Here is a 24,808-nt window from a genome sequence, read left to right as displayed (position 1 = left end):
GGTCTGGGCGGGGCAGAAACGGGCACCGTGAGACGGAGACGCAGCCGGCCGGGGACCCACCGGAACAGTGGGACCGAAGGCAGCGAGGCCGGCCCCCTCCGCTCCGCGTCGCCGTCGGCTCCTGCCTCGCCTCGCGGCGCCCCGTCCCCTGGCACCCTCCCAGCCCCACTGAACCCTGACCGCGCAGCCAGCGGAGGGGTGGGCCCGCGGCTGCGGCCCGGGGACTCACCGTAGGATGCCGCGGCGGCCCGGCGGCGCTCGGTCAATCCGGCTGTCGGTCCGTCCCTGACTCAGTTACTGCCTCAGGCAGGCCCCAGCCCCGCGGGCGACCCCCAGCGGCTACACGCCCTCGACACGCCCCGCCAAGCCCCGCCCCCACCCTCCTCCGCGCGCAGGCGCGCGCACCGCCTTTTCCCAGGAAGCGGGGGCACTGCCGTGCCAGCTAAGGCCGCCGAGCCAATCAGCACGCCTCTAGCGGCCATTGGCTGGCGGCGCCGGAGGAAGAGTCGCTGGCCAATAAGCATCGGCGAGGTGGGGTTTCGCGTCCCGAGGCGCTGGCTGCCGTTCGCGCCACCGTGGCATGCGCAGCGGAAGACGCTTTGGCTGCCCTGAGCGGGCTTGCTTCCTCTTTGCCCCACCTTACCCCCCCCCTACCCCCCGCTACTGCGGTTTCTGTTTTTCTGGTGTCTGTGGGTTTTCCAACCCGGGCTTTGAGCACCTTTTGAGCAGATTGTCACCATGGTGTTGCGGGTTCAGCCTTTCACCCGGCACACGTGTGTAACATCACCCACAGGAGTTAGAAACTCCTCTTACTGTCACGCCATAGGTGTGGAAGCTGAGAGCACTTCATGAATCACAGAATCATTCAGGTTGGAAAAGACCCCCGGGAGCATTAAGTCTAACCATCGACCCTACTGTACAAAGTCCACCCCTAAGCCCTGTCCCCATCAGGGTTAGGACATGTATGAAATGCCTCAAGGCCAGGCCACCTGCTGAGAGACACATTTTGGCAATGGTCTCCCTGTGCACTGCAGGATGCTACCTAGGCTACAAATAATGTCCACAGCAGCCCAGGTGGTGGCTGAGAAGGTGCCCGAGCTGCCATATACAGGGTGAGCAAATCATAACATGGCCTGCACAGCCATCTGCTGCCTCTGGTGTAGAGAAGTGTTGCGTTGCTGCTCTTGCTCCCTGTTGTGGGCTTTGTTGTGTTCTCACCATCCACTTGATTTTCCTATCCTGCTGTGGTGTAAACAGGTCAGCTATGACTCACACCTTCTGTGTGATCTCCTTTGGCTCTGGCTTTAGCAAACCTTTCATCTGAGGACATGCACTGGGCAATACCCCACTCAGGTCTGCATTGGGCTTGACAAACTTGACAAACAAAAAGGACTTGCTCTCAAGCCTTTCTTTTAAAGCCTCTCAGCTCCTTGTGAAGCACTAAATGCCAGGTGGATGAGGCATGGGAAAGTACTTGTCCCACACTGTCCCAAGGTCAGGTCTTGAAAACTTATTTTTCAGGTTGTTCCATCAGAAGTTCTCATACTCATGGGGACTCCCTCTCCTCTCCTCTACCACCTCTTCCCAGTGCACCCGGTTCTTCTGTAGCCCCTTTGAACCCAAACATCCTCAGCTCCCTCTGTACCCTGAGCCAGTGCCTGGGAGCTGACTGGTGGAGCCTTGCCCATGTGTGCAAGAGCTGAGCCCACAGCGCAGATGTCCCCAGTGCGGGTCCTGCCGAGCTATCCAGCTGTTGACTGCTTGCCTAGGGACCAGCTGTGAAACACCCTGGTATCTGCCAGATTGGTTCTGCTGTTGCCTTTTGGCCTAATGTGCTGGATCTGAGCTATATGGAGAGGCTGGCATGTGCCCTCTGCCCTTAGGACAGCAGCCTGAAGGAGGGCACTGGGGTCAGTGCATGGCCAGGGTGCCCTGTGCTGGGAAGGGGTGGGACACATTGCTCCTGCCACTGGTTCCCTCCAGCCTGCTCTGGCCAGGCAGTGAGCAGAGGACATGCCTCCCACTGCCCCCTCTGATGCAGCCCTTTCTCTGATTGTCCCACAGAGCTCTTCTGACCAAGGAAATGAGGGGTTCCAGTGTTATTCTATTTTCATCCCTTCCCTCCCCCAAGAAGAGCCCAGGTAGTCAGCATCAACACAGGGTCCGTGTCTAATCTAAAGGAGGTACCACAACAGATGCCCCTGCGGAAACCCTCCTGCACTGCTGGGCCCTGCTGCTGCCATGTCCCCATCAGCATCAGTTCTGTGTGACAGCTGCCACAGAGTTTGTTTCGCTGATCTTTGCCTTAGAAAAGCAAACCTCTAGAATGTGGCCCCTGGTTTTGTTACCAGCTAACCAATGTTTTAAACATTTCTTTGCCAGCAATCCTATATTGTTGCTGTTGTTGTTATGAACATCAGCCAATGCTAGGAATTTTGGCTGCATTTCATTTTAATCAGTACTGCAGAACAGTTCTGTGGGTTTGGTTTGGCAGTTGAGTAAAATGGTGACAGTAAATAGGTGAATGGTGCCTTGTACACTCGGCTGGAGCTGCTGTGGGAAGACAGCTCCTTCTTTATGGGCAGAGCAAACTCTGGGTTTCAGTCGAAATTGCTGTGTAAGTGTAACTAAAATCAGCTAATTTCTATGTGACCAGCACCACCTGACATTGTAGCTGTGTGTCTTCTCACTCCTTTCCTTCAGGAAACCCCAGCCCCCCAATCTCACTGTGGTATCCCCTTTCACTTGTTTATAGAGAGCAGCCCTGCCCTGTAGGAGTTCTGTCCCCTGCACACACCTCTCAGTGCTCACCTTTCACAGAAGCTGTCCCAGCAAATGCACCTTTTTATCACAAGAGCTATGTATAGCTCCGTGCAGAAGATTCACACCTAAGTCACAACCATGCAGGCCCCAGGAGGTGGCCATGCAGGCTCCTTCCCCGTGCGGTGTGGCTGCCTGTGGCCCGCAGCGGGCACAGCCCTGGCATTATCTGCCAGGCAGACAACAGTGGGCACAGACCAAGCTGTTGCCATAACCCTCACTGCACACTGCAAGAAGGCACACTGCAAGAAGGCACACAGCAGCTTGGCAGAGCACCTCCTACATGCTGTGTAGCTGCTTCTGTTTGTCCTGGCAGTGCACTCCTTTCACATCAAGTGTTTTAAAGAGCTCCTTACCTTCCTGGGCAGACACATGGCTCAGCACCAGCTTTCTCCTCTAGGGACCTCCACTGTCATACTTTTGCAGTTGTATTTCTGTTGTGGTTCCTCATGAAGAGCGTTGGAAGACAGCAGAGGATTACTTTGTTCCTGGTTTGTTTTGGGTTTTTTAAGTGGGTTTGATAATTTACTCTAATTTTAGACCTTGGCTATTTCTGACAAGAGTCAGCTGGGCCAGATCAATTGAACCTTGTACCTGCAGCTTCATTCAACAGGCTCCATGAGCAGGAATCCTCTGCAGGACTTGCTTTTTTTTTCTAGAGATCCTCCTGCATTTGCCTGGTCTGTAAATACAACTGTGCACAGGCAGGGAGCATCTGTCACGTTATAGGTGCTCCAGGCAGTGGTTACTGTTAGAGTTCAAAAAACAGAACCATACAAATGCTTCCCTCCCACTGACACTGCTCTGTGGGCTTCTCTTCTGGAAAAGCTCAACAGTTCCACAGACACAGGCAGACACACCCAGACACCCAGACACGCAGATACAGACACACGCAGACACAGACACACACACAGACACACGCAGACACAAAGACACACGCAGACACCCAGACACGGAGATACAGACACACGCAGACACAGACACACACAGACACACGCAGACACAAGGACACACGCAGACACCCAGACACGGAGACACAGACACACGCAGACACAGACACACGCAGACACAAAGACACACGCAGACACCCAGACACGGAGATACAGACACACGCAGACACAGACACACACACAGACACACGCAGACACAAAGACACACGCAGACACCCAGACATGGAGATACAGACACACGCAGACACAGACACACACACAGACACACGCAGACACACACAGACACAGACTCACACACAGACACACACAGACACACACACAGACACACGCAGACACATGCAGACACAGACACACGCAGACACACACAGACACAGACACAGACACACGCAGACACACACAGACACAGACTCACACACAGACACACACAGACACACGCAGACACATGCAGACACAGACACACGCAGACACACACAGACACACACACAGACACAGACACACGCAGACACACACAGACACACAGACACACACAGACACAGACTCACACACACACACAGACAGACACACTCAGACACACAAAGAGACTCACAGACACACTCAAACACAGACTCACACAGACACACTCAGACACAGACACAGACTCACACAGACACACAGACACAGACTCAGACACACAGAGACACACTCAGACACAGACTCACACAGACACACACAGATACACACAGACACACAGCCATGCAGATACACGGACACAGAGACACACAGACAGACCTGCAGTCTGCTCACCCGCTGCAGGACAGCCTCAGCAGGGCAGGGGCAGTGGTGCCCTTGGGAGCTCAGCTGTGCCCACCACCTATGGCTGATCCCAGCCTCACAAAGCCACTGGCGACCTTACGGCTCACAGCCACCTACAGGGCCCTGTCTGTCTGTGCTCTGCCATTCTCCTGGCAAGGCCTGGGTTTGACACCAGAAATGCAGTGCCTGCAGTGGCACGTGGTGCCCGGGGGTAACACCATCCCTGTCCCTGCAGCTCCAGCTGAGCTGTGCTCCAGGCAGGTGAGATGCAGAAAGTGGCAGCATTCCTTCCAAGCTGATTCTCACCCAAAATCTGATGTGTCCATCATCAGCCATCATCAGCTAGAGGCAGCAGCCTGATCTGCAGGGGATTCTTAGCCCTGCAGCTGCTGCAGCAAATCCAGAGGATTTCACAGGAAGGGCAAGACCACAGCAGACATTCACAAGGCCCCCTGAAGCTATCCACAAAGAAGGAATCATAGAATTGAGTCCTCCTCTGCAGCCAAAGCCATGCTTGATAGTCCCTGCAGTGTCTTACACAGTTAGAGCTCACTCTGTAGCTTTATCCCCAGGCACTTCAGATTTTTTTACTGCATGCTATCCCTTTCCTGGGGTTTGTATCTTATTGTGGTAGTTTTAGACTATGCCTTTAAATTTTTTCACAGATCTTGAGTAGAAAGTAGTAAAATGTAAATCAATCACTACTGGGTGTAAAAAGGAAAATAATGATTATTCTAACCAATCCCATTGGAGAGATATTTCCCATAAGGCTTGGTTCCCAAAACAATCTCTCTCTCTCCTCACTTTTCTGCTCTGGGAAATATTAACTGGCTCTGCTGACCTTGGCTGCAGTGTTTTGGCTAAGTCTAATATCTCTGCTTCTGTCTCTTGTCCCTTTTGTATGGGGGGGTAAGGGGGAGGCAGGGAGGGAGAAGCTGTTGCAGCTCCCCTGGTCTTTGGCTAGAGGGCTCCTAGTGCTGTTTGTTAATTGTAAATCTCTGTGAATCCTGTCAGTCTTGTATGTTTGTACCTATTCATTGCATTCTCTTGTAGATTGGAGTTTTGCCTGTAAATACAGCTTCCATTTTGCTTCCACCTGAGCTAGTCTGGTAAAGTTGAGGGGGAATTTTCAATTGACCACACTTACGGGCAAAGATTGCATCATCCCTTGGGTGCAAACATGAAATCATTTTGCTGTGGGTTCTCATTCTCATTTCTGGGCTCTGATCTGAAAAAGTTCCACTGGACTGTGTGGCCTTTCATGGCTTCCTTTGTTAGAGGAACTTTCTGCTCTGCCCAGTACTATTCATTCAGCAGGACAGAGATGTTTCCTAGTTTGATCCAAGTGTGGGTATTGCTCCTTTTTCCACATGCTGCTTTGTTAGCAGAGTATCACCTCTGCCTAGGCTCCATTTTCCCTGCTCCTAGGACAGTTCTGAAGTGTTGGCTTACATCTCATTCTGCTGGCCAGGGGGACTTCACAGGTGTCTCTCTAACTTAACTACCAGGTGATTTTGTGTTGGTATTTTACAACTTCCCATCTACCTGTTTGCCCTTTTTGTCTTTTTTATGTTTTCACAGATTCAGAGAGTAGTCTGGGTTGGAAGAGACCTCCAAAGCTCATCTAGTCCAACCCCTCTGCACTCAGCAGGGACATCCTCCACTAGATCAGGTTGCCCAGAGCCCTGTCCAGCCTCACCTTGAATATCTCCAAGCATGGGGCCTCAACCACCTCCCTGGGCAACCTGTTCCAGTGTTCCACCACCCTCCTGGTGCAGAACTTGTTCCTCACATCCAATCTCAATCTGCTCTGCTCTAGTTTGAAGCCATTGCCCCTGGTCCTGTCCCTGCAGGTCTTTGCAAACAGTCCCTCTGCAGCCTTCTTGTAGCCCCCTTCAGGTACTGGCAGGTTGCTCTTAGGTCTCCCTGGAGCCTTCTCTTCTCCAGGCTGCACACCCCCAGCTCCCTCAGCCTGTCCTCATAGCAGAGCTGCTCCAACCCCCTGATCGTTTTCATGGCCTCCTCTGGATGTGTTTCATCAGCTAGACACAGCCCAGCAGAGCAAAGTGGCAGAATCACCTCTCTGCATCTGCTGGCAACGCATCTTTTGATGCAGCCCAGGGTGTGATTGGCTTGTAGTGTCAGGATGAGGGGCAGTGGCTTTAAACTGGAAGAAGCTGGATTTAGATATCAGGAGGAAATTCTTCCCTGTGCGGGTGGTGAAGCACTGGAACAGGTTGCCCAGAGAAGTTGTGAAGCCTCTTAAGTGTTGAAAGCCTTGATTGGGGCCTTGAGCAACCTGTTCTAGTAGGAGGTGTTCTTCCTACCCCTTCCCATGGCAGGGGGTTGAAACTAGATGATCTTACAGGTCCCTTCCTACCCAACCCATTCTATGATTCTAATCAAGCATCTGAGGCTTATCTGTCAGGGAGCAGAAGTGCATGAAGTGCAGAGTTGTTAATGCTGCATCAGAGAAGTCTTGGTGCAGCTACTCTTGATGCCTTCTCTTCTCCAGGCTGCACACCCCCAGCTCCCTCAGCCTGTCTTTATAGCAGAGCTGCTCCAACCCCCTGATCATTTTTGTGGCCTCCTCTGGACCCTCTCCATCAGGTCCATGTCCTTCCTGTATTGAGGGCTCCAGAGCTGGCCAGAGCACTGCAGGTGAGGTCTCAGCAGAGCAGAGGGGCAGGATCTGCTCTCTCCATCTCTGGCTACACTACTTTGGATGCAGCCCAGGCTGCCATTGGCCTACATTTTGTTTTCTACACTTTGTTTTAAACAGGATGGCTTCTCAGCTGCCATGAAGGTTGTGGAATGATGGTTGTGCCACATCCACTGGGAAACCTTTGAAGAGTTCCTAGATTTTGTTAGAACTGCCAATAACTCTTTAAAGCTTTTAATTATTGTGACAATTGCATTCATGATCACAGAACCATTCCAGCTGGAAAAGTCCTTTCAGATCATTCAGTCCAGTCATTCCCTACCTCTACCAAGAGTACCCATGTCCCTCAGCACCACATCTCTGCCTCTTTGAAACGCCTCCAGGGATGGGGATGCAGTCACGCCCCTGAGCAGCCTGTTCTAGTGGTCGCGAAGCCTTTCAGGGAAGAAATTGTTCCTAATATGCAACATAGACCTCTCCTGGTGCAACCTGAGGCCGTTTCTTCTCATCCTGTCCTTTGTTGCTAGGGAGAAGAGCCCAACCCCCACCTGGCTCCAGCCTCCTCTTAGGGAGCTGTAGAGAGCAATGAGGTCTCCCTCAGCCTCCTCTTCTCCAGGCTGAACACCCCCAGTTCCCTCAGCTGCTCCTTCCCAGCCCTGTTCTCCAGAGCCTTCCCCAGCTTTGTTGCCCATCTCTGGACACATTCCAGCACCTCAATGTCCTTCCTGTGTAGTGAGGGCCCCAAAACTGAACTCAGTACTCAAGGTGTGGCCTCACCAGTGCCCAGTCCAGGGGACAGTCACTCCCCTGGTCCTGCCAGTGACACTGTCACTTCACTGTGAGTGGCTCTCTGTGATAGTAACGAAGTGACTCTGAGGCACATGCTCCTTCTCTCAGATGTGAAGTCCTCTCACCTGTCCATCACAGGTGGCATCCAGATAATGAATTGGTCATTGATTCTGTGCTGTGCCAGAAAACTTCTCCTGGTAAGAATGAGTGTCCTTTGAATACCCTGTCACAAACGCCTTCATGTCTGAAGTGTTAGCCTGGGGAAGGGGAAAACCAATTCCAGTCAAAGGTCAATGGGTATTTCTATGTCTGCCCTACTCTGAAGGTTGTATCTGGTTTACAGATGTCTAGCAAGTTGCCTACAAGTTGCCTCGGAAGGTAAGAGAGTTACTGAAAGTCTCACAAGTTTCTTATATTCAGTTGTAATAGATTTTGAAGGTTGAAGCTATAAGCCAGTAACTACAATCAGAAGTATGTACACAGGTGTACACTGAACACAGGGCTCTGGTCCTGACTTGGCTCCCTGGTGAGGCTCAAGCGTGGTACCACAGCATGTCCCACTGCACTCAGCCTTGGGCCATGCTTCAGTTCTTAGCCAGGTTCTGACACCCAGGGCACAGCAGTGCTGGAAGTCCTTCAGCAGTGATCTGTGTGGCTGTAGCACAGGGGCCACTCTTTAGCAATTACTGATTTTATTTTAATTAGAATAAAACTTTAGCTAACCTTTTCAAAGACTGTTGGGAAAAAAAAGTCTAGAGAACTAATTAAGGACAACTTTATCCCTCAGGTCCTCTTAGCAACTTTCTGTGGAATAGTTTATATTTAAGTATTACCATGGCTAATTCACTTCTGACAGGATAAAATGAAATTATGATAGATTCACAGATTCATGGAATGGGTTGGGTGTGATGGTTTGAAACTGTCTTTTTAATTTTTCCTTTCAAAGTTCAGAACAGAGAAAGTGAAAGATTGTAAATAAGTCACTATTGGGTGTAAGAAAGCAAAATAACGATTGTTCTAAACACTTCCATTGGATAGATAGAAATGTTTAAGAACTATTACCCAAAACAAAGTAGGCACTCTGCACATTCTGCGTTCTGCAGTGGGGGCAGTTGCTGGGCTGTCTGGCTGCTGTTTTCTTCTTCTCTTCTGGCTGAAGATAACACGTACTGACCTTGGCAGCTAAGTTAACAACTTTCTGCTTAACTAACTCTGCTTCTCTGTCCAGGGGGGTCTGGGGGGGAAGCTCCTGGGAGAGGGAGGCCCCTTTGGGAGGGTCCCCTTGGGGGGAAGCAAAGGGAGATCGGTTGTGCTTTTCTGTTGATTGTATATATTTGTGAATGTTGTGAATTTTGTATATTGGTACATATTCATTGCATTTCATTGTAGATTTTAGACTCTGCTTGTAAATACAGCTTTTCATTTGCTTTCCAGACTGGGCTAGCCTGGTTATTGTTGGTGGGGAGGGAATTTCAGCTCTCACCGACACAGTTGGGTTAGAAAGCACCTTAAAAATCCTCCCGTTTCAAGCCCCCAGTCATAGGCAGGGACACCTCCCACCAGCTCAGGTTGCTCAAGGCCTTATCCAGCCTGACCTTCAACACCTCCAGGGAGGAGGCATCCACAACCTCCCTGGGCAACCTGTACCAGTGTCTCCCCACCCTTTCGCTGAAGAATTTCCTCCTAATCTCCAGTCTCCATCTCCCCTCTTCCAGCTCAAAGCCATTGTCCCTCATCCTGTCACTCTCAGCCCTTGTCAGAAGCCCCTTCCCCTTCCCAGCTCTCCTGTAGCCACTTCAGGTACTGGAGAATTCTGTAGAAGAACATAAAAATGTGTGCACAGGTATCAAGAACTCCCTGCCCAGGTGGGTGGGAGATGGTTTATTTCAGTCCAGTGGAAGATGACCATTTTGAACAGCCACCCTTGCAGGCATTTTTACAAAGCTGTACTTCGGCTGCAGTTCCAACCACAGCTCAAACCTGATGTATGCTCTACAGTCTCTCAATATAGCAAGGAGCACCACGGTATTCTCACACAGTCTTCTAGCTGGCCCAGCTCAGCCTGAATCCAGAGGGCAGAGTTGCATACTCGGCGTGGAACTTGATGTGGACCTGGTGAGCTGTGGCGGTAAAGGGAGCGATGTCTGTGTCCTGAAAGGGAAGGCAAGAGAGATGCAAAGCTGTACAGCAGACCCAGGTCCTTTGGCAAAGCCAGAGAGCAAGCTAAAGCTGAGGCACAGACTGGGGAAGGTGGGAAGGACCTCAGATCTGTACCAGACACTGCAGTCGTGGTTCTCCCGCAGGTTATCACTCAGCCTGCAGTCACACTGAGGACTGAGCTCAAGAGCTCGGAGCCTCCCACTCGATGTCACTGTCAGGTCTGCTCGCCGCTCGATGTCACTGTCAGGTCTGCATTCTGCTCGATGTCACTGTCAGGTCTCCATTCCGCTCAATGTCACTGTCCGGTCTGTTCTCCGCTAGATGTCTCTGTCAGGTCTGCGTTCTGCTCGATGTCACTGTCAGGTCTCCATTCCGCTCAATGTCACTGTCAGGTCTGCTCTCTGCTAGATGTCACTGTCAGGTCTGCTCTCCACTAGATGTCACTGTCAGGTCTGCGTTCTGCTCGATGTCACTGTCAGGTCTGTTCTCCGCTAGATGTCACTGTCAGGTCTGCTCTCCATTCTGCTCAATGTCACTGTCAGGTCTGCTCGCCGCTAGATGTCACTGTCAGGTCTGTTCTCCGCTAGATGTCACTGTCAGGTCTGCATTCTGCTCGATGTCACTGTCAGGTCTGTTCTCTGCTAGACGTCACTGTCAGGTCTCCATTCTGCTCAATGTCACTGTCAGGTCTGCTCGCCGCTAGATGTCACTGTCAGGTCTGCATTCTGCTCGATGTCACTGTCAGGTCTGTTCTCCGCTAGATGTCACTGTCAGGTCTCCATTCTGCTCAATGTCACTGTCAGGTCTGCTCGCCGCTAGATGTCACTGTCAGGTCTGCCTCCCACTCGATGTCTCTGTCGGGTCTGCATTGGAAGCTCTTCAAGCTCACAGCCTGCTCTCTGTTGTTTCCCTCAGCTCTGTGTACTTTGTGCCAGGACGGGAAGGCAGCCTGGAGTGCGAAGCGGTGCCGAGTGCCTGCGGGCGGGAGGGTGGCAGCACCACACCTACCGTGCCACAGAAGGGCCCTGCAGGCGGGCTGCTGCTGTCGGGCCCGTCGTACAGCATCAGGTAGTTGCTGCTGCAGTCCCCTGGGTCGTCAATGCTGATGAAATCAAAGCGGAGTGTCAGGGTCTGGCCCTGGGGCACGGTGATGTCCCACTGGCAGTCGGTGTGGTTGTGGTACGTGGCTGGGTACCTAGGGCTGGTGAAGGAGCCCCTGCTGCCGTACAGCCTCCCTCCACACTCTGCAAACAGACTCTGCATGAGCTTAGAACCACAGAAACATTCAGGATGGACAGGACCCCTGGGGTCACCAAGTCCAACCACTGACCCTACTCTACAAGGCTCACCCCTAAACAACATGCCCAAGCACCACATCCAAACCACCTTTAAACACCTCCAGGCTTGGGGACTCCACCACCTCCCTGGGCCAATGTCTGACCACTCTTGCTGGGAACAAATCTTTTCTCCTCTCCAGTCTAACCCTGACCTGCTGCAGCTTGGGGCCATTCCCTCTTGTTCTCTCACTAATTACCTGTGAGGAGAGACCAGCAGCAACCTCTCCGCAACCTCCTTTCAGGTAGCTGTAGAGAGCAATGAGGCCTCCCCTCAGCCTCCTCTTCTCCAAACTACCCATCCCCAGCTCCTTCAGTTACTCTTCATCAGATTTATTCTCCAGGCCCTTCCCAGCTTCCTTGCCCCCCCCCTGCACTGGCTCCAGCACCTCCACATCTCTCTTGTATTGAGGTGCCCCAAACTGGACACAATATTCAAGGTGTGGCTTCACCAGAGCTGAGCACAGGGAGACAATCACCTCCTTGTTCCTGCTGGACACAGCATTTCTAATCCCAGCCAGGATGCCATCGAAGGCTTAGCTTCACCAGATACTACATGGTGTAGCAACTTAGTAGAGTATTAGTAGTAGCACTGAAAAGCAGAGCTAGTGGGAGCTGGAACAATGAGCCTGGATGTCACTGCAGTAAGAGACAAACTGAGGCTCTAGCTTCAGCAGTCTGAGGAGAACATAGAGTGGGCATTGGAATATACAGTGGGTATTGGAATATGCAGTGGGTATTGGAATATGAGGTGGGTATTGGAATATTCAATGGGTATTGGAATATGCAGTGGGCATCGGAATATGTAGTGGGCATTGGAATATCACTGGATATTAAAGATCAGACCCCTCAAAACTCCTTCGGTCAGTTCAGTTCCTAACTATTCAACTGGAGACAAATTCTCTCTTTGGCTATTCTTTGGAATACAAAGAAGTGAATCCTCATGTGATGGACAAACAGAGAGCAGCTCAGAGGATATAGTCATATTACGTGAACTAAAGGCCATTTACACCAACATTCAATCTCCAGCAGTGGTCAGAAAAATGCCCTGGGAGAAATGGCAAGAGTAAGCATGTGCAGATTATGCCCCAGGTTCCTATCACAGTCTCCAAGAATTTTCATCTCACAGCTCCCAGAGATGGCATCTTTGTATTTAATAGCCTCGGTCAGATACCTTCCAGTGCTTGTTCACGTAGCCCTCAAATGCACTTGTCAAGCCCTGAAAGAAACTCCACAGTTTAACTGCTACTGTGAACAACTGTTTCGTTTGCTTGAACCTTCCAGGGTCTGAGTTTATCTGACAGCCTCTAGCTCTTCTGTGGGAGAAGGCAATGAAAGTTGTCCATCATTTATCATCCAGTATGCTCCGTTTTATAGCCATCAGTGGTTAAAAAGCCTCAGCACGCCTCATCCAGAAGCTGGCTTTTCTGCTGAGCCCTTGGCTACACGAGGAGGAAAGCAGCCCTGTGCACACCACACAGCCTGTGTGTGAACAGTGGATCCATGCAGTGACTGATTGGACTCCTCCTTCTCCGCAGCTCCCAGCACTCTGCTGGCCTATTTGACTAAGCACTGAGCTTTTGTTTTCATTAAACTATTTTACCTTCAACATTTTGTTTCTGAGCACTAAAAGCCAACTCAGAGCCCACATTTTTGTAAGTCAGGTTAGGATTGTCTTCCTCTGTCCCTGTGCTCCACCAACACTTTCCTGCACTGAACTTCATCTGCCTTTTCATCACCAGACCACTAACTCCTGAAAGGTTGTTCTGCAATGCTTTTTCAGCTGGCCATGAGCGTTCCTACCTCCAAGAACTTAATGTCATGAACAAATCATTCCCCAGCTACTGCCATAACCATTTACAGAAGACACATCCACCACACAGCATGACAGTCAAGTTACTTTCCTGGGCAAATTTCAGTCCTCTTCAGGCTTAGCAGTGCCTAGAACCAAGGGCATATCACAACTGGACTATGAATGGAATAGGCTGAGTCAACACCACCACCACTCAGTGCATTCCAAGGTAGATATTTCTGACTGTTAATGACCTCTCAGTGAGAGGCAGATCTTCATCCTAAGTGGACTACAACCTCTGAGGTAGCCAAAGTCAATGGTAGAGAGAGAGAATGACTTCCACCTCAGAAAGGTTCTCCTGTCCCTCTGCTCTGCTCTGCTGAGGCCACATCTGGAATATTGTGTCCAGTTCTGCGCCCCTCAGGTCAAGAAGGGCATCAGGGAACTGCTTGAGAGAGTCCAGCACAGAGTCACAAAGATGCTGCAGGCAGTGGAACATCTTCTTTATGAGGAGAGCCTGAGGGAGCTGAGGGCTCTGTAACTTGGAGAGGAGGAGCCTGAGGGTGGCCTCATTGCTGCTGATAAAGATGTGCAGGGTGAGTGCCCAGAGGCTGGAGCCAGGCTCTGCTGGGTGATGCCCAATGTGTGATGGTTTGAAACTGTCTTTTTAATTTTTCTTTGCAAAGTTCAAGCAGAGAAAGCTAAAGAATGTAAATAAGTCACTATTGGGTGTGAGAAAGCAAAATAATGATTGTTCTAAACACTTCCATTGGAGAGAGAGAAACGATCAAGAACCACTACTCAAAACAAAGTTGGGCAGTCAGGGTCTGAGCTCTTGGCTTCCTTGCTGGGCTGTCTGGCTGCTGCTGCTTCTTCTTTTCTGGCTGAAGATAACACACTGACCTTGGCAAGCTAAGTTAACAGCCTCTCTGCTTCTTAACTTCTCTGCTTTCTGCCAGGAGGGTCTGGGAGGGAGGGCCCTGGGAGAGAGGCCCCTTGGGAAAGGTCCCCTTTGGGGGGAAGCAATGGGAGCTTGGTTGTGCTTTTCTGTTGATTGTATATATTTGTAAATGTTGTGAATTGTGTCTATTTGAACATATTCATTGCATTTCATCAGAGATTGTAGATCTGCTTGTAAATACAGCTTGCATTTGCTTCCAGACTGAGCTATCCTGGTTATTGTCAGTGGAGGGGATTTTAGCTCTCACACTGATACATAATGCCAGCACAAGGGGCAGGGGTGGAGCTGAGGCATAGGAAGTTCCGTGGAAACGGAAGAATTTTTTCCCTGTGAGGGTGAGAGAGCCCTGGAACAGGCTGCCCAGGGGGGTTGGGGAGTCTCCCTCTCTGCAGATATTAAAAACCTGCTTGGATGTGTTCCTGTGTGATCTGCCCTGTGCACCCCTGCTCTGGCAGGGGATTGGACTGGATGATTTCTGGAGGTCCCTTCTAGCCCCTAACATTCTGTGACTTAGTTCTGTGAAAATGGGCTCCACCCCACTGGTCTTGAGGGAAAAACTACCTCTCTTGAGTGACTAAACAGGGTGTTCAAGAAACTTGTGAGCATGGCACTGCAGGACAAGGTTTAATGGCCATGCTGGTTGTAGGTTGATGTTTGGGCTCAATGATCTCATAGGGCTTTTCCAATCAAAACAATCCCATGATTCTATGACTGTGGGTGCTTGGGAAGCTCCGAAGTGCTGATGAGGCAGGGCCTGAAGTGAGCAGGCTGAATTCCACCTCTCTGTATTTTCCCTGTGTGCCATGGCTGAGTGGCCTTACCACTGGCAGATGAAGTCCAGGTAATTTCGTAGCCATCCCGAGCCCCTGCAAAGTCACTCTTGAAACGCAGGTAGAGCACAGGACTGCGGGGGAAGATGGGACTGGGCACAGTGCTTCCACAGAACCTTCCCAGCAGCGGTGACTGCGCATCACTCCCGTTCCTGACCTTCAGGGCACAAAAACACCACCAGCATTGCACCTCTGTGCCACCTACACAGCTGTGCAGCTGCAGAGACACAAACTCTGTAGTCATTCCACACATTCCTTCACTGTCACTGCAGTTCTCCCTGCTATGTATTCTTACACAGAGGGAAAAGGAGACCTCTAACCAGTCTGTCTGAGCTTGCTAAGTAATGGCACAGAACAAGCATCATCAGAAACAGGGAGCTAGGCTGTATGGTGGGGGACATCTCCTGACTGAATAAATTACTTCACTGTAGCTAAAATGTGCTTTTGTAATGCAAGGCCATGTTCTGCTCTTCATAAGCAGATGAAAAGAGCAGTCATTTACCTTACAGACCACTCTGTGCCCTGATCACATTAAGGAAAGCATATTACACAGCTCAGATTTAATCTGATTTTGTTCTGCTGCTTGAGACTGTAAAGAGGATATGAAGGGAGAAGTAAATAATGACTTTGCCACATGCATCTGATTTTTGTCTTCTGGTCTGTCAATAGGGAAACTTTCCCCAGCATGAAAGGATGGAAGGAGAACTGTGTAGGAGGATATTGACACAAAGTACCTTTACATGTATCCTACACTCCTTACCACTTTTTTTTTTTTTTTCCAAGAAAAAATGCCTTTGTTAGGGAAAAAATATCTTTTAAAGAAAAATATCAAGCAGATAGAATCTACTGCTGGACTGGAAGCACTCAGATCTATGGCTTGCTGTTCCTGCACAGATGCTGATATCAGATGCCAACTCTGCAGGCTTGCTCTGGGTGACAGCAACAAAGGTACAGATGAGGTAGCTGACAATGACACTGCTCACTCCTTGAGTCTGGACTGACTGTGGTGTGTGTTGTTCAAGCTCTCACTACAACACCTGAGCAGCTTTCACCACAAAACTGTAGCAATGACTCAGTCCCTGCTGTCAGCTCAGCTTAGAATCCCTCTGAACTGGACAGGTTTGGGCACAAGCCCACGAGGTGTGTTTGCTTGCTTGGTACCTCCAGGAAATCCCGTGAGCACTGGCTGCTGTCCTCCAGGCTGAAAGCATGGAAGAAGAGGGAAATGCTGTGGTTGAGGGGAGCCCGCAGGACAATGGCACAGTCCATGTTATTGGGGTGAGGGCCAGGCCAGCCAGGGCTCTTCAGGTAACCAAAGGGCTGATGGTACTCTCTGCTGCAGCCTTGGGACAGAAAGCAGAAGCATGTCAGCACTGCAGAGCTCTGTGCTGCTTTTCACTGCAAGGCAAGGACAAAGGGGAGGGGAGGTAGCTTTTGTAGCCATTTTTCAAGCTTACCTGTGGCCTGATAGGTGAACCTGACCCCATTGTTAATCATGTATTCATCTGACCTGAAAGTCACGATGGCAGTGCGGTCCTGAGAGTAAAACTCAGGGACTGGGAAAGCCTCAGAGCCACAGAACCTGTGGGCTGGTCCTTGGCTGTGCTGGAACTCAATACAAGCCACAAGTTATTAATGGTGGTTTTCTACTTACTGAGCCTGAGGTGAACAAATGTCTCAACACTTTCTATACCAGTTCAGCAATCACACTTTGAAGCTCCCACGGAGCTCACCCAACATTTCCTGTTCAATAAATTTGAGAACCAAATGGATATAACAGGTATTTTACACCAAAAGAGCCAATGAAAGAAGGTTTAGAACAACGCAACACAAGGAACACAGACAAGCTCATTTTCTGATAGCTTTGCATAAGCACTCTTCTTGGCATGGCTATTAATTTGTACTGTGGTTCTTGGGGGAGGCAGGACACTGAGTGGACACAAACTTGCTGTTGGGCAATATTTCCTGGGTGTGAAGTAGCACAGGTAACACACCTCTGGATCATGGTGTGTAACATGTTGGATGTGCCCCTCTGGCACTACCTCCAACTAATCTCTTACCAACTGGTGGATTTCTCCTCTCTTTACAAAGGGTCAAGGGAACTGAGTGTGAATGGTATCAGCATTAAATTTCTTACTGTTGGTGAATCCTGGAACTCTAGGTAGTTCTGAGAGCAGTCCTGGCTGGGATGGAGGTGGAAGGCTTCTACCACCACCCTGACCTGCTGTTGTGGAGGGGCATCGATGACCCATGTGCAGAGAGTAAATGGAGGATACTCATTTGGGAAGTTGGGAGATGTCGCAGTCAGGGATGCAGAAGTTGCATTGTATATTCCTCCACAGGGTCCTGTGGAAGGCAGCAACAGAGGCATCAGAGAAACTTTCTAGCTGGGAAAAACTCCTGTGGGCAACATTCTTTCGTGTTTACACGAGGGCTCTACAGGAAACCCAAGAGTTAAGTGAAACACATGCTAGTGCTGTGTCCCTGCATGTCATGGAACAGGTAACTGCTCCCTGAACCATCAGCAGGTTTGTGCACAGCCCCCAAGTGTCCCTGCTCTGCACTCCTGACTGTCAGCCAGCCAGGGCCACAGACAACTGCTCTGTGCTCTAGCAGTGCTGCTTCTAATCTTGCCTAGAGGTGCAGTACTGAGGGCTGCCTGCCCCTGCTCAGCCCTGGGACAAATGCTGATGGTTTGTTCTTTAAATACACAACAGCACACATGCACACAGCTAGAGTGCACAGCAGTGACCAGTGGTGTGCCTCAGTGCTTGGCAATGGCACTGGCACTAGCCAGTGAGACTGAGGCATCCTCAGCAAGCCTGCCAACAGCATCAAGCTGTGTGGTGATCTCGGCACACTGGAGGGAGGGCATCCATCCAGAGGGACCTGGAGAGGCTGTGCAAATCTCATGAGGTTCAACAAGGCCAAGTGCAAGGTCCTGCACCTGGGCTGGGGCAATCCCAAGCACAAATTCAGGTTGGGGAGCACAGAGGAGAAGGACTGGGAGGTGCTGGATGAGGAGAAGCAGGCAAATTGCACTCAGAGCCCAGACCTAGCCATGTCCTGAGCTGCATCCCCAGTAATGTGGGCAGCAGGTGGAGGGAGGGCATTCTGCCCCCTTGCTCTGCTCTGCTGAGAACCCAACTGGAGCACTGCATTCAGCTCTTGGGCTCCCAGAGTAAGACAGACACCGATCTACATGAGTGGGTCCAGGGAGGCCACAAAGATGATCAAGGAGCTGGAGAACCACTCCTTTGAGGAGAGGCTGGGAGAACTGGGATGAGAAGAGGAGGCTGCAGGGAGCCCTTGGAGCAGCCTTCCTGTACTTACAGAGGGACTCCAGGAGAGCTGGAGTGTAGTGACAGAATGAAGGGTTAGAGTTTTAAACTGAAAGAGGATAGATTTAGATTAGATGTAAGGGAGAAATTCTTCACTGTGAGGATGGTGAGACACTGGAATGGGTTATCCAGAGGGGCTGTGGATGTCCCCTACCCAGAGGAGTTCGAGGCCAGGCTGGATGAGGCCTTGAGCAACCTGGGTTGGTGGGAGGTGTTGCTGGTGGGAGGGGGTTGGAACTGGATGCTCTTCAAGGTCCCATCCAACCCACCCCATTGTCTGATTTTGTGACCTGCATACTCACGAGGCACTGTGCTGTAGGTGGCATTGAAACCCTCCCTTTCCACAGAGCTGTCTGTGCTAAATTTCACAGTCAGGGAGTTATGGGTGGACAGAAAAGGAGCTGGCACTGCAGAGCCACAGAACGTGCCAACTAAGTTGGCATTTTCATCTCCTCCATCATAAAGCTGAAAGAAGAAAAGCATTTAAGTCACTAAGAGTTTAGGCACCACAAACACATAGAAATAAACTTCTCTGAGCTCTCCTCACATCACAACCACTTTTACTTGAACCCTGTTGCTTTAGCAGGGTGCCCACTGCCACGTGAACTAATTCTGTTGGACACTGCAGATGTCATTAGGGGATATTTTGGTCCCATCTCAGCAAATCTACCCAAAATTCATTCAGTTTTCATTTGGCATTCTGATTTCTGTTTATGTGCAATCTCAGTGTGCTTTTCAACGGGAAAGACTGATTTTAGCCACCAAAGTGCAGAATTCATTCCTAGTTTTGTTGAGCATCTCTAATGCTCAGCAGGCTCTGTAACACTCCTTGGTGGACATGTTTAGCAGCATTCTGCTGCTCTATCCTTTGGCTGCTCATCTCCTAGAAAGGTGAGCACTGAGCAGCCAAGACTTATTTATTCTACATGTTATAAATGAGAGTCCTTGGAAGCACTTCTCTGTGCCAATGAACCTGCATGGCTGCTTTCGCTGTGCTTGAGGTTTGGTTTGTGTCTATTCTGGCAAAGAAATTCTCATGTAGATAGGTAAAAGCACATCAGAACAGTGTTTAAACTCTTGTTGGTTTCCCAAGAGGCAGGATGTCATCTGGAGCAGCCACCCAACCCAACCAACAAATATTAATGGTATCAAGCAATTTCTTGTTTGTATTAATTCAGTTTGAGGCTCCTGGAGAGGCTGCTGGACTGTGTCTGCCTGGCATTTTCTCGTTGGCACATGCAGCTACCTTACTTTGATATAATCAAATCTGCAAGTTCCAGCAGATGCTGCTTCCAGCACAAATGAAGTGAAGGTGAGGTTGATCAGCCTGTTCACAGGTGCACTTATGATCCACACACAGTCTACATTTTTCACATATCTTCTGGTCACATTGGAGACTGGAGAGCCAAAGCTACCGGCTGAATCTGTCAGGTAACCACCGCAGCCATCCTGAGGTCCTGTTGAAGAAGTTGGTGAGAACAGTTCCTGGCATTAACTTAATCTCCAGGTCTTTAATGCCAAGCCAGCAGCTTTTTATTCTGCTACAGCATGTGGCTGGCTGCCTCACAAGGCCAACCTGAGTGATTAGTGGCTGTCAGCACTAAGCAGCGTGGGGCAGACACCAATCACAGTTAGCTTTGGGAGAGTAAATTAAGGAAAGCTCCTGGCTGCTGTTGAACAGAAATTCAGCACCCATCTGGGAAATGCAGCAAGAGATTGTTCAGAAGCAGCTGTGAGAAGACAGCGGACAGAGATGAGGTAGGCCAGTGTCCTGCTGCCACCCTCAGCTGCTGGCAGGAGGATTTGGGCAGCAGAGGGCACTGGGCTGCTGTCTGGAAAACTGGCTACAAATGGAATTGCTGCTTCTGGCCACAGGAGATTGTGCAAGGGGGGTGAGTTTGGCAGCCTAGCCTGGGGACCCTGACTCATCTTCAGCAATCTGGCTAAAGGGAATTACTTCTGGAAGTGTTCTGCATGGTGGGAGCTTGCAGCCCCTCTGAAAACCAGGCTGCTTTGCATCTGGGTCCCACAGGCAGGGCTAAGGCCCTTCCCATGCCTTCTCACTGTGAAATTTTGAACCCTGCTCTGTTTTCAGTCACAGCCAAAGAAATTACTTTTGTAGAGACGTGGTGGCTGGAAGATCAGAACCCTGCTGGATTTACAAAGAAGCAAGGATCACATACTATAGGAAAGGAGATTTTTTTTTTCTTTTTCATTTGATTTCCAGAGGCTGGACTGAGCTAGCAATTCTGATCAATTGATTTACTTTATGCCTCATTCCCCAGTCTCTGTGGGGTCTCCTGGCCACTTACTTAGCTGGGAATTCAGATAAAGCATGGCTCATGCTTTTGCTTTTGAGTCAGAGAGTTTGTAAGCTGCAGAGAGCAAAGTGGTGGCTACAAGCAGCCTGCTGTCTCCCACAGCAAACCCTTTTAGGGGAGCTACAGCTGTGGCTGAGCAACATGAGCAGAGGTTCAGAATTTCATCTGCCTGTGCAAAACGTGCCTGTTTGGCTGCCACACAGCGACTTGACCTTGACACACTGATGTGCTTCCAGCCTCAGAAAACTCTGCCCTGCTTGAGCTGCAGTATTACAAAGATCATTCTGGTGAGGAACCAGCATCCAAGTATCAGGATTGCACCAGTAACCCCAGGCTGGAAGGAGCTCTGTCTTGCAAAGCTGCAGTGGTTAACCCAGAGTGACTCAGGCTAAATGTCATCCTGCTCCACTGACCAGGAAACCCCACCCTGCAAAGAAGTTTGCTTAACACCACAACCCTAAGGATGTGAGATTTGAGCTTTTCCTATGGCTAAGAATGAACAAAACAAAGTTGTTACAAGGTGAGAAAGTCAGGAGTTGCTAGATTCAAGTTGAATGTTGTGGGCTATTGTGGTGGGTTGAAATTATCCCCCCTAAGTAATTTGGAGAACTACTCCCCAAAATACAATTGCCAGCCCAGCCCAGATTGGGATGGAAGAGAATGAAGCTGTCTTTACAAGCAAACTAAAATCTAGAAATAGAAAATGCAATGAATATGTACAAAATCTACAGTATTTACATCTATTTACAATTTATAAACAACACAAGGACCAAGGACAAATCCAGGGGTTGCCAACAGCTTCCCCCTTTCTTCTGCCTTCCCCCTGTACAAGGGAAAAGAGGAAAAAGAAGAGCAGAGAGTAGCTGTTAGTTACTTAGCCACAAGAAGAACACAGCCAAGGTCTGCAACAGCCAAGCAAAAGCCACCAGCTGGTATCAGCTAGAGCCAGAGCAAAGCAAGAGAAAGAATAGTTTGTGCAACTAACTTTATGTTAGTTATCAGACCAATGGGGTTAGTTAGACCTCATCATTACTTTCCCTTTACATCCAAGGGAAATTTAGTTACATTCTACCAACTTCTACTCAAGATCTGTGGAAAATTTCCTAGGCTTCAGTCTAAAACTGCCACAGCTGTTAATGAAGTCAGAATCACAGAATCATAGAATCAGTCAGGGTTGGAAGGGACCACAAGGATCACCCAGTTCCAACCCCCCTGCCATGGGCAGGGCCACCTCACACTACAGCAGGCTGGCCAGAGCCTCATCCAGCCTGGCCTTAAACACCTCCAGGGATGGGACCTCAACCACCTCCCTGGACAACCCATTCCAGGCTCTCACCACTCTCATGGGGAAGAACTTCTTCCTCACATCCAGTCTGAATCTCTCCACTTCCAACTTTGTTCCATCAACCCCCCAGTCCTATCACTACCTGATAGCCTAAAAAGTCCCTCCCCAGCTTTCTTGTAGCCCCCTTCAGATACTGGAAGGCCACAAGAAGGTCGCCTCGGAGCCTTCTCTTCTCCAGACTGAACAGCCCCAACTCTCTCAGTCTGTTCTCATAGGAGAGCAGCTCCAGCCCTCTGCTCATCCTGGTGGCCCTTCTCTGGACACCTTCCAGCATGTCCATATCCCTCTTGTAATAGAGGCTCCAGAACTGGATGCAGTACTCCAGGTGGGGTCTCACCAGAGCTCAGTAGAGGGGGAGAATCACCTCCCTTGACCTGCTGGCCACGCTTCTCCTGATGCAGCCCAGGCTCTGCTTGGCTTTCTGTTGCTTTCTCTTGCTTGGCTGCAAGTGCTCACTGCTGGCTCCTGTTGAGCTTCTCCTCCACCAGCACCCCCAAGTCCCTCTCCTCAGGGCTGATCTCCAGCCAGTCCCTGCCCAGCCTGTAGTTGTGCTTGGGATTGCCTCGACCCAGATGCAGAACCCTGCACTTGGTCTTGTTGAACCTCATGAGGTTGGCTTGTGCCCACCTCTCCAGCCTGTCCAGGTCCCTCTGGATGGATCCCTTCCCTCCAGAGTCCTTTTGCATCCAACAGGCCTTGCCTGCTGCCATCAGTACGGCACCAGGTGCCACCTACAGCAGGTGCTGGCTTTATTTGCATTCAATCAGTGCAATGAATTACTTCTGCTGATGGAGGCAATGAATCACAGAATCATTCAGGTTGGAAAAGCCCCCTGGGATCATCAAGCCCAACCATTGACCCTGCTCTACAAGGTTCACCCCTAAACCATATCCCAAAGGACCATATCTGAATGACCTTTAAACAACATAGGAGCTACTGACAGAAGCACACCTAACCCTGTTCTGTGCAACAGAATAACCTCACCACTGGTTTACACCTGAGCTGCCCACTCAGCACTGGGGTTTCAGCAGTTCCGAAGGGAGGAGAGCTCCACAGCAGCCATGAAGGCTGAGCGCTGCTGAAGGTCTGCATCTAGAAACTGAGTGCAGAGGCAGCCAAGCTTCCAATCTGCAGGTCAGAGCTGCACCTAGAACTATATTGAGTAAATCTTTCTATTGATAAAAACGAATAGCATAAAAATACTGTGAGAATTCTGCTGGATCTATACTTTACAAGTAGGCTTTAATTTCATTAGGGGAGAGCATAGCAGGAAGCCCATTAGTGATGGACTCTCCATATGCTGCAAGCAGGAAACAGGCCCTCAATACACAGCTAATAGCATCAGGGCGGACAGCTAGCCCCGGGTGATTTATCAGCTAAATTACAAATCTCTGTGTCAGCAAGAAAAGTTCAGAGTTTATCACCTGTTTCTATTGTGTGCCTACCAGATTAGCTATGCACATTACCTGTTAATGCATCCTCCTGGCAGATCAGAGCAGATTCCTTTTTCCACCTATTTTTCTTCTAAAATCTACTTGCTTATGATTTTTTCCATATGTAAATTGATTTCTATTCATTCACTAGAAATATTCAGATGAATACAAAGGACAGAGGGGCAAACTGTGCACACTGAGAACAATGAAGATGGCAGGGTGTGTAAGGGCTTCACATTCCAGCAGCTTAACATCTGCCAGAGGCCTTTCTCCTGACTTACAGACTCCAACAGTAGTCTCATCCTTGTTGCTACCCTGTTCTTCTTGCCTGTCTATATCCATCTGGTTTCCCTTATCTTGTGTGTAAATCCAAACCCCTTTGTGCAGCAGCTTGTCCCTTCCCTCTGCCTGTGCAGTGTGATTGTAGCCCATGGGCTTGCAGTCCCCAAGGCAATGCAAAGAGGGCTGCGGGTGGTATGAATGCAGCAACCATCCTGTCCTGTCACAAACAACAAATGTGAACTTCTCCTGCATTTTCGCAGGAGACGGGAGGAGAAAGGGGAGGGGAAAGAGCTGGCTGTGGCTTCAGGCCAAGCAGAGGAAAAGCAGGCAACCTTCCTGCCCTCCTGCATCCCCCCTTCCACAGTGTCCCAACCCCATTTCAGTTTTGCTTGGGTACTGCCTGAAGCCATCAGTCTCGGAGCCTGTAGCATGCTGCTCTTTGTGACTTTGGGTGGCTTCCTCAGCCAGCCCCCAGCAGCAGCCCTGCCTTGCAGAAAAGCCCTCGGTCCCTCTCTGAGGGTTTTGAATCTGATATGGTTTTCATCACTGAGACAATGGAGCACATGAGCATAGGGAGAGCTGATGTGCTGTTACAAGGTCACATCTCCTGAAAGGCAGAGCTGACTCTTTAAAGGCAAGGAAAAAGCCCAAACCCTTATATGTTTTTTTCAGCCTTTGTATTCTAAGCCTCAGAGGCATCACAAATTGAGGTGAGAGGGTCACCCCCCTGCCAAAGCTCCATTTATCACCCAAGTACAAAGTCCCTGATGTCACAGCAGGGATGGAAGAGGTATTTGCAGGCTCTGTCCCTGCCAGCCAGAGTGAGTTGAAAAGCTGAAGTCTCCCCTTGGAGCTGAGAGGCAATCAGGAGATCTTTGGCTGAGTCACAAGCTCAGGACATGCAGCCCTCATTCTTTGGGGAGAGATCTCCACTTTTCTTCCTTCACAGAGACAGCTCATGAAAGCAAATGCCTTAAGCTGATATTGATTTATCTC

General features: G+C 50.0%; 1 protein-coding gene across 1 annotated transcript in view; it reads right to left on the bottom strand.

The window, feature by feature from the left end:
- Positions 1–10,056: 10,056 nt before the first annotated feature.
- CUBN (cubilin) overlaps positions 10,057–24,808 on the bottom strand; it is a 162,792-nt gene continuing 148,040 nt past the window's right edge. Inside the window, exons 60-67 of the mRNA XM_054390004.1 lie at positions 19,683–19,888; positions 18,734–18,896; positions 17,228–17,436; positions 16,548–16,695; positions 16,252–16,433; positions 15,082–15,247; positions 11,182–11,417; positions 10,057–10,164 (exon numbers count right to left, since the gene is read on the bottom strand). Coding sequence (XP_054245979.1) covers positions 10,057–10,164; positions 11,182–11,417; positions 15,082–15,247; positions 16,252–16,433; positions 16,548–16,695; positions 17,228–17,436; positions 18,734–18,896; positions 19,683–19,888 — 1,418 coding nt within the window. The remainder of the gene's footprint in view (positions 10,165–11,181; positions 11,418–15,081; positions 15,248–16,251; positions 16,434–16,547; positions 16,696–17,227; positions 17,437–18,733; positions 18,897–19,682; positions 19,889–24,808) is intronic.

The sequence above is a fragment of the Indicator indicator genome, chromosome 20, assembly GCF_027791375.1.
Source record: "Indicator indicator isolate 239-I01 chromosome 20, UM_Iind_1.1, whole genome shotgun sequence".
Classification (NCBI taxonomy): Eukaryota; Metazoa; Chordata; class Aves; order Piciformes; family Indicatoridae; genus Indicator; species Indicator indicator.
Note: the sequence above shows the minus strand (reverse complement) of the source record. Positions and strands in the feature narration are given on the sequence as shown.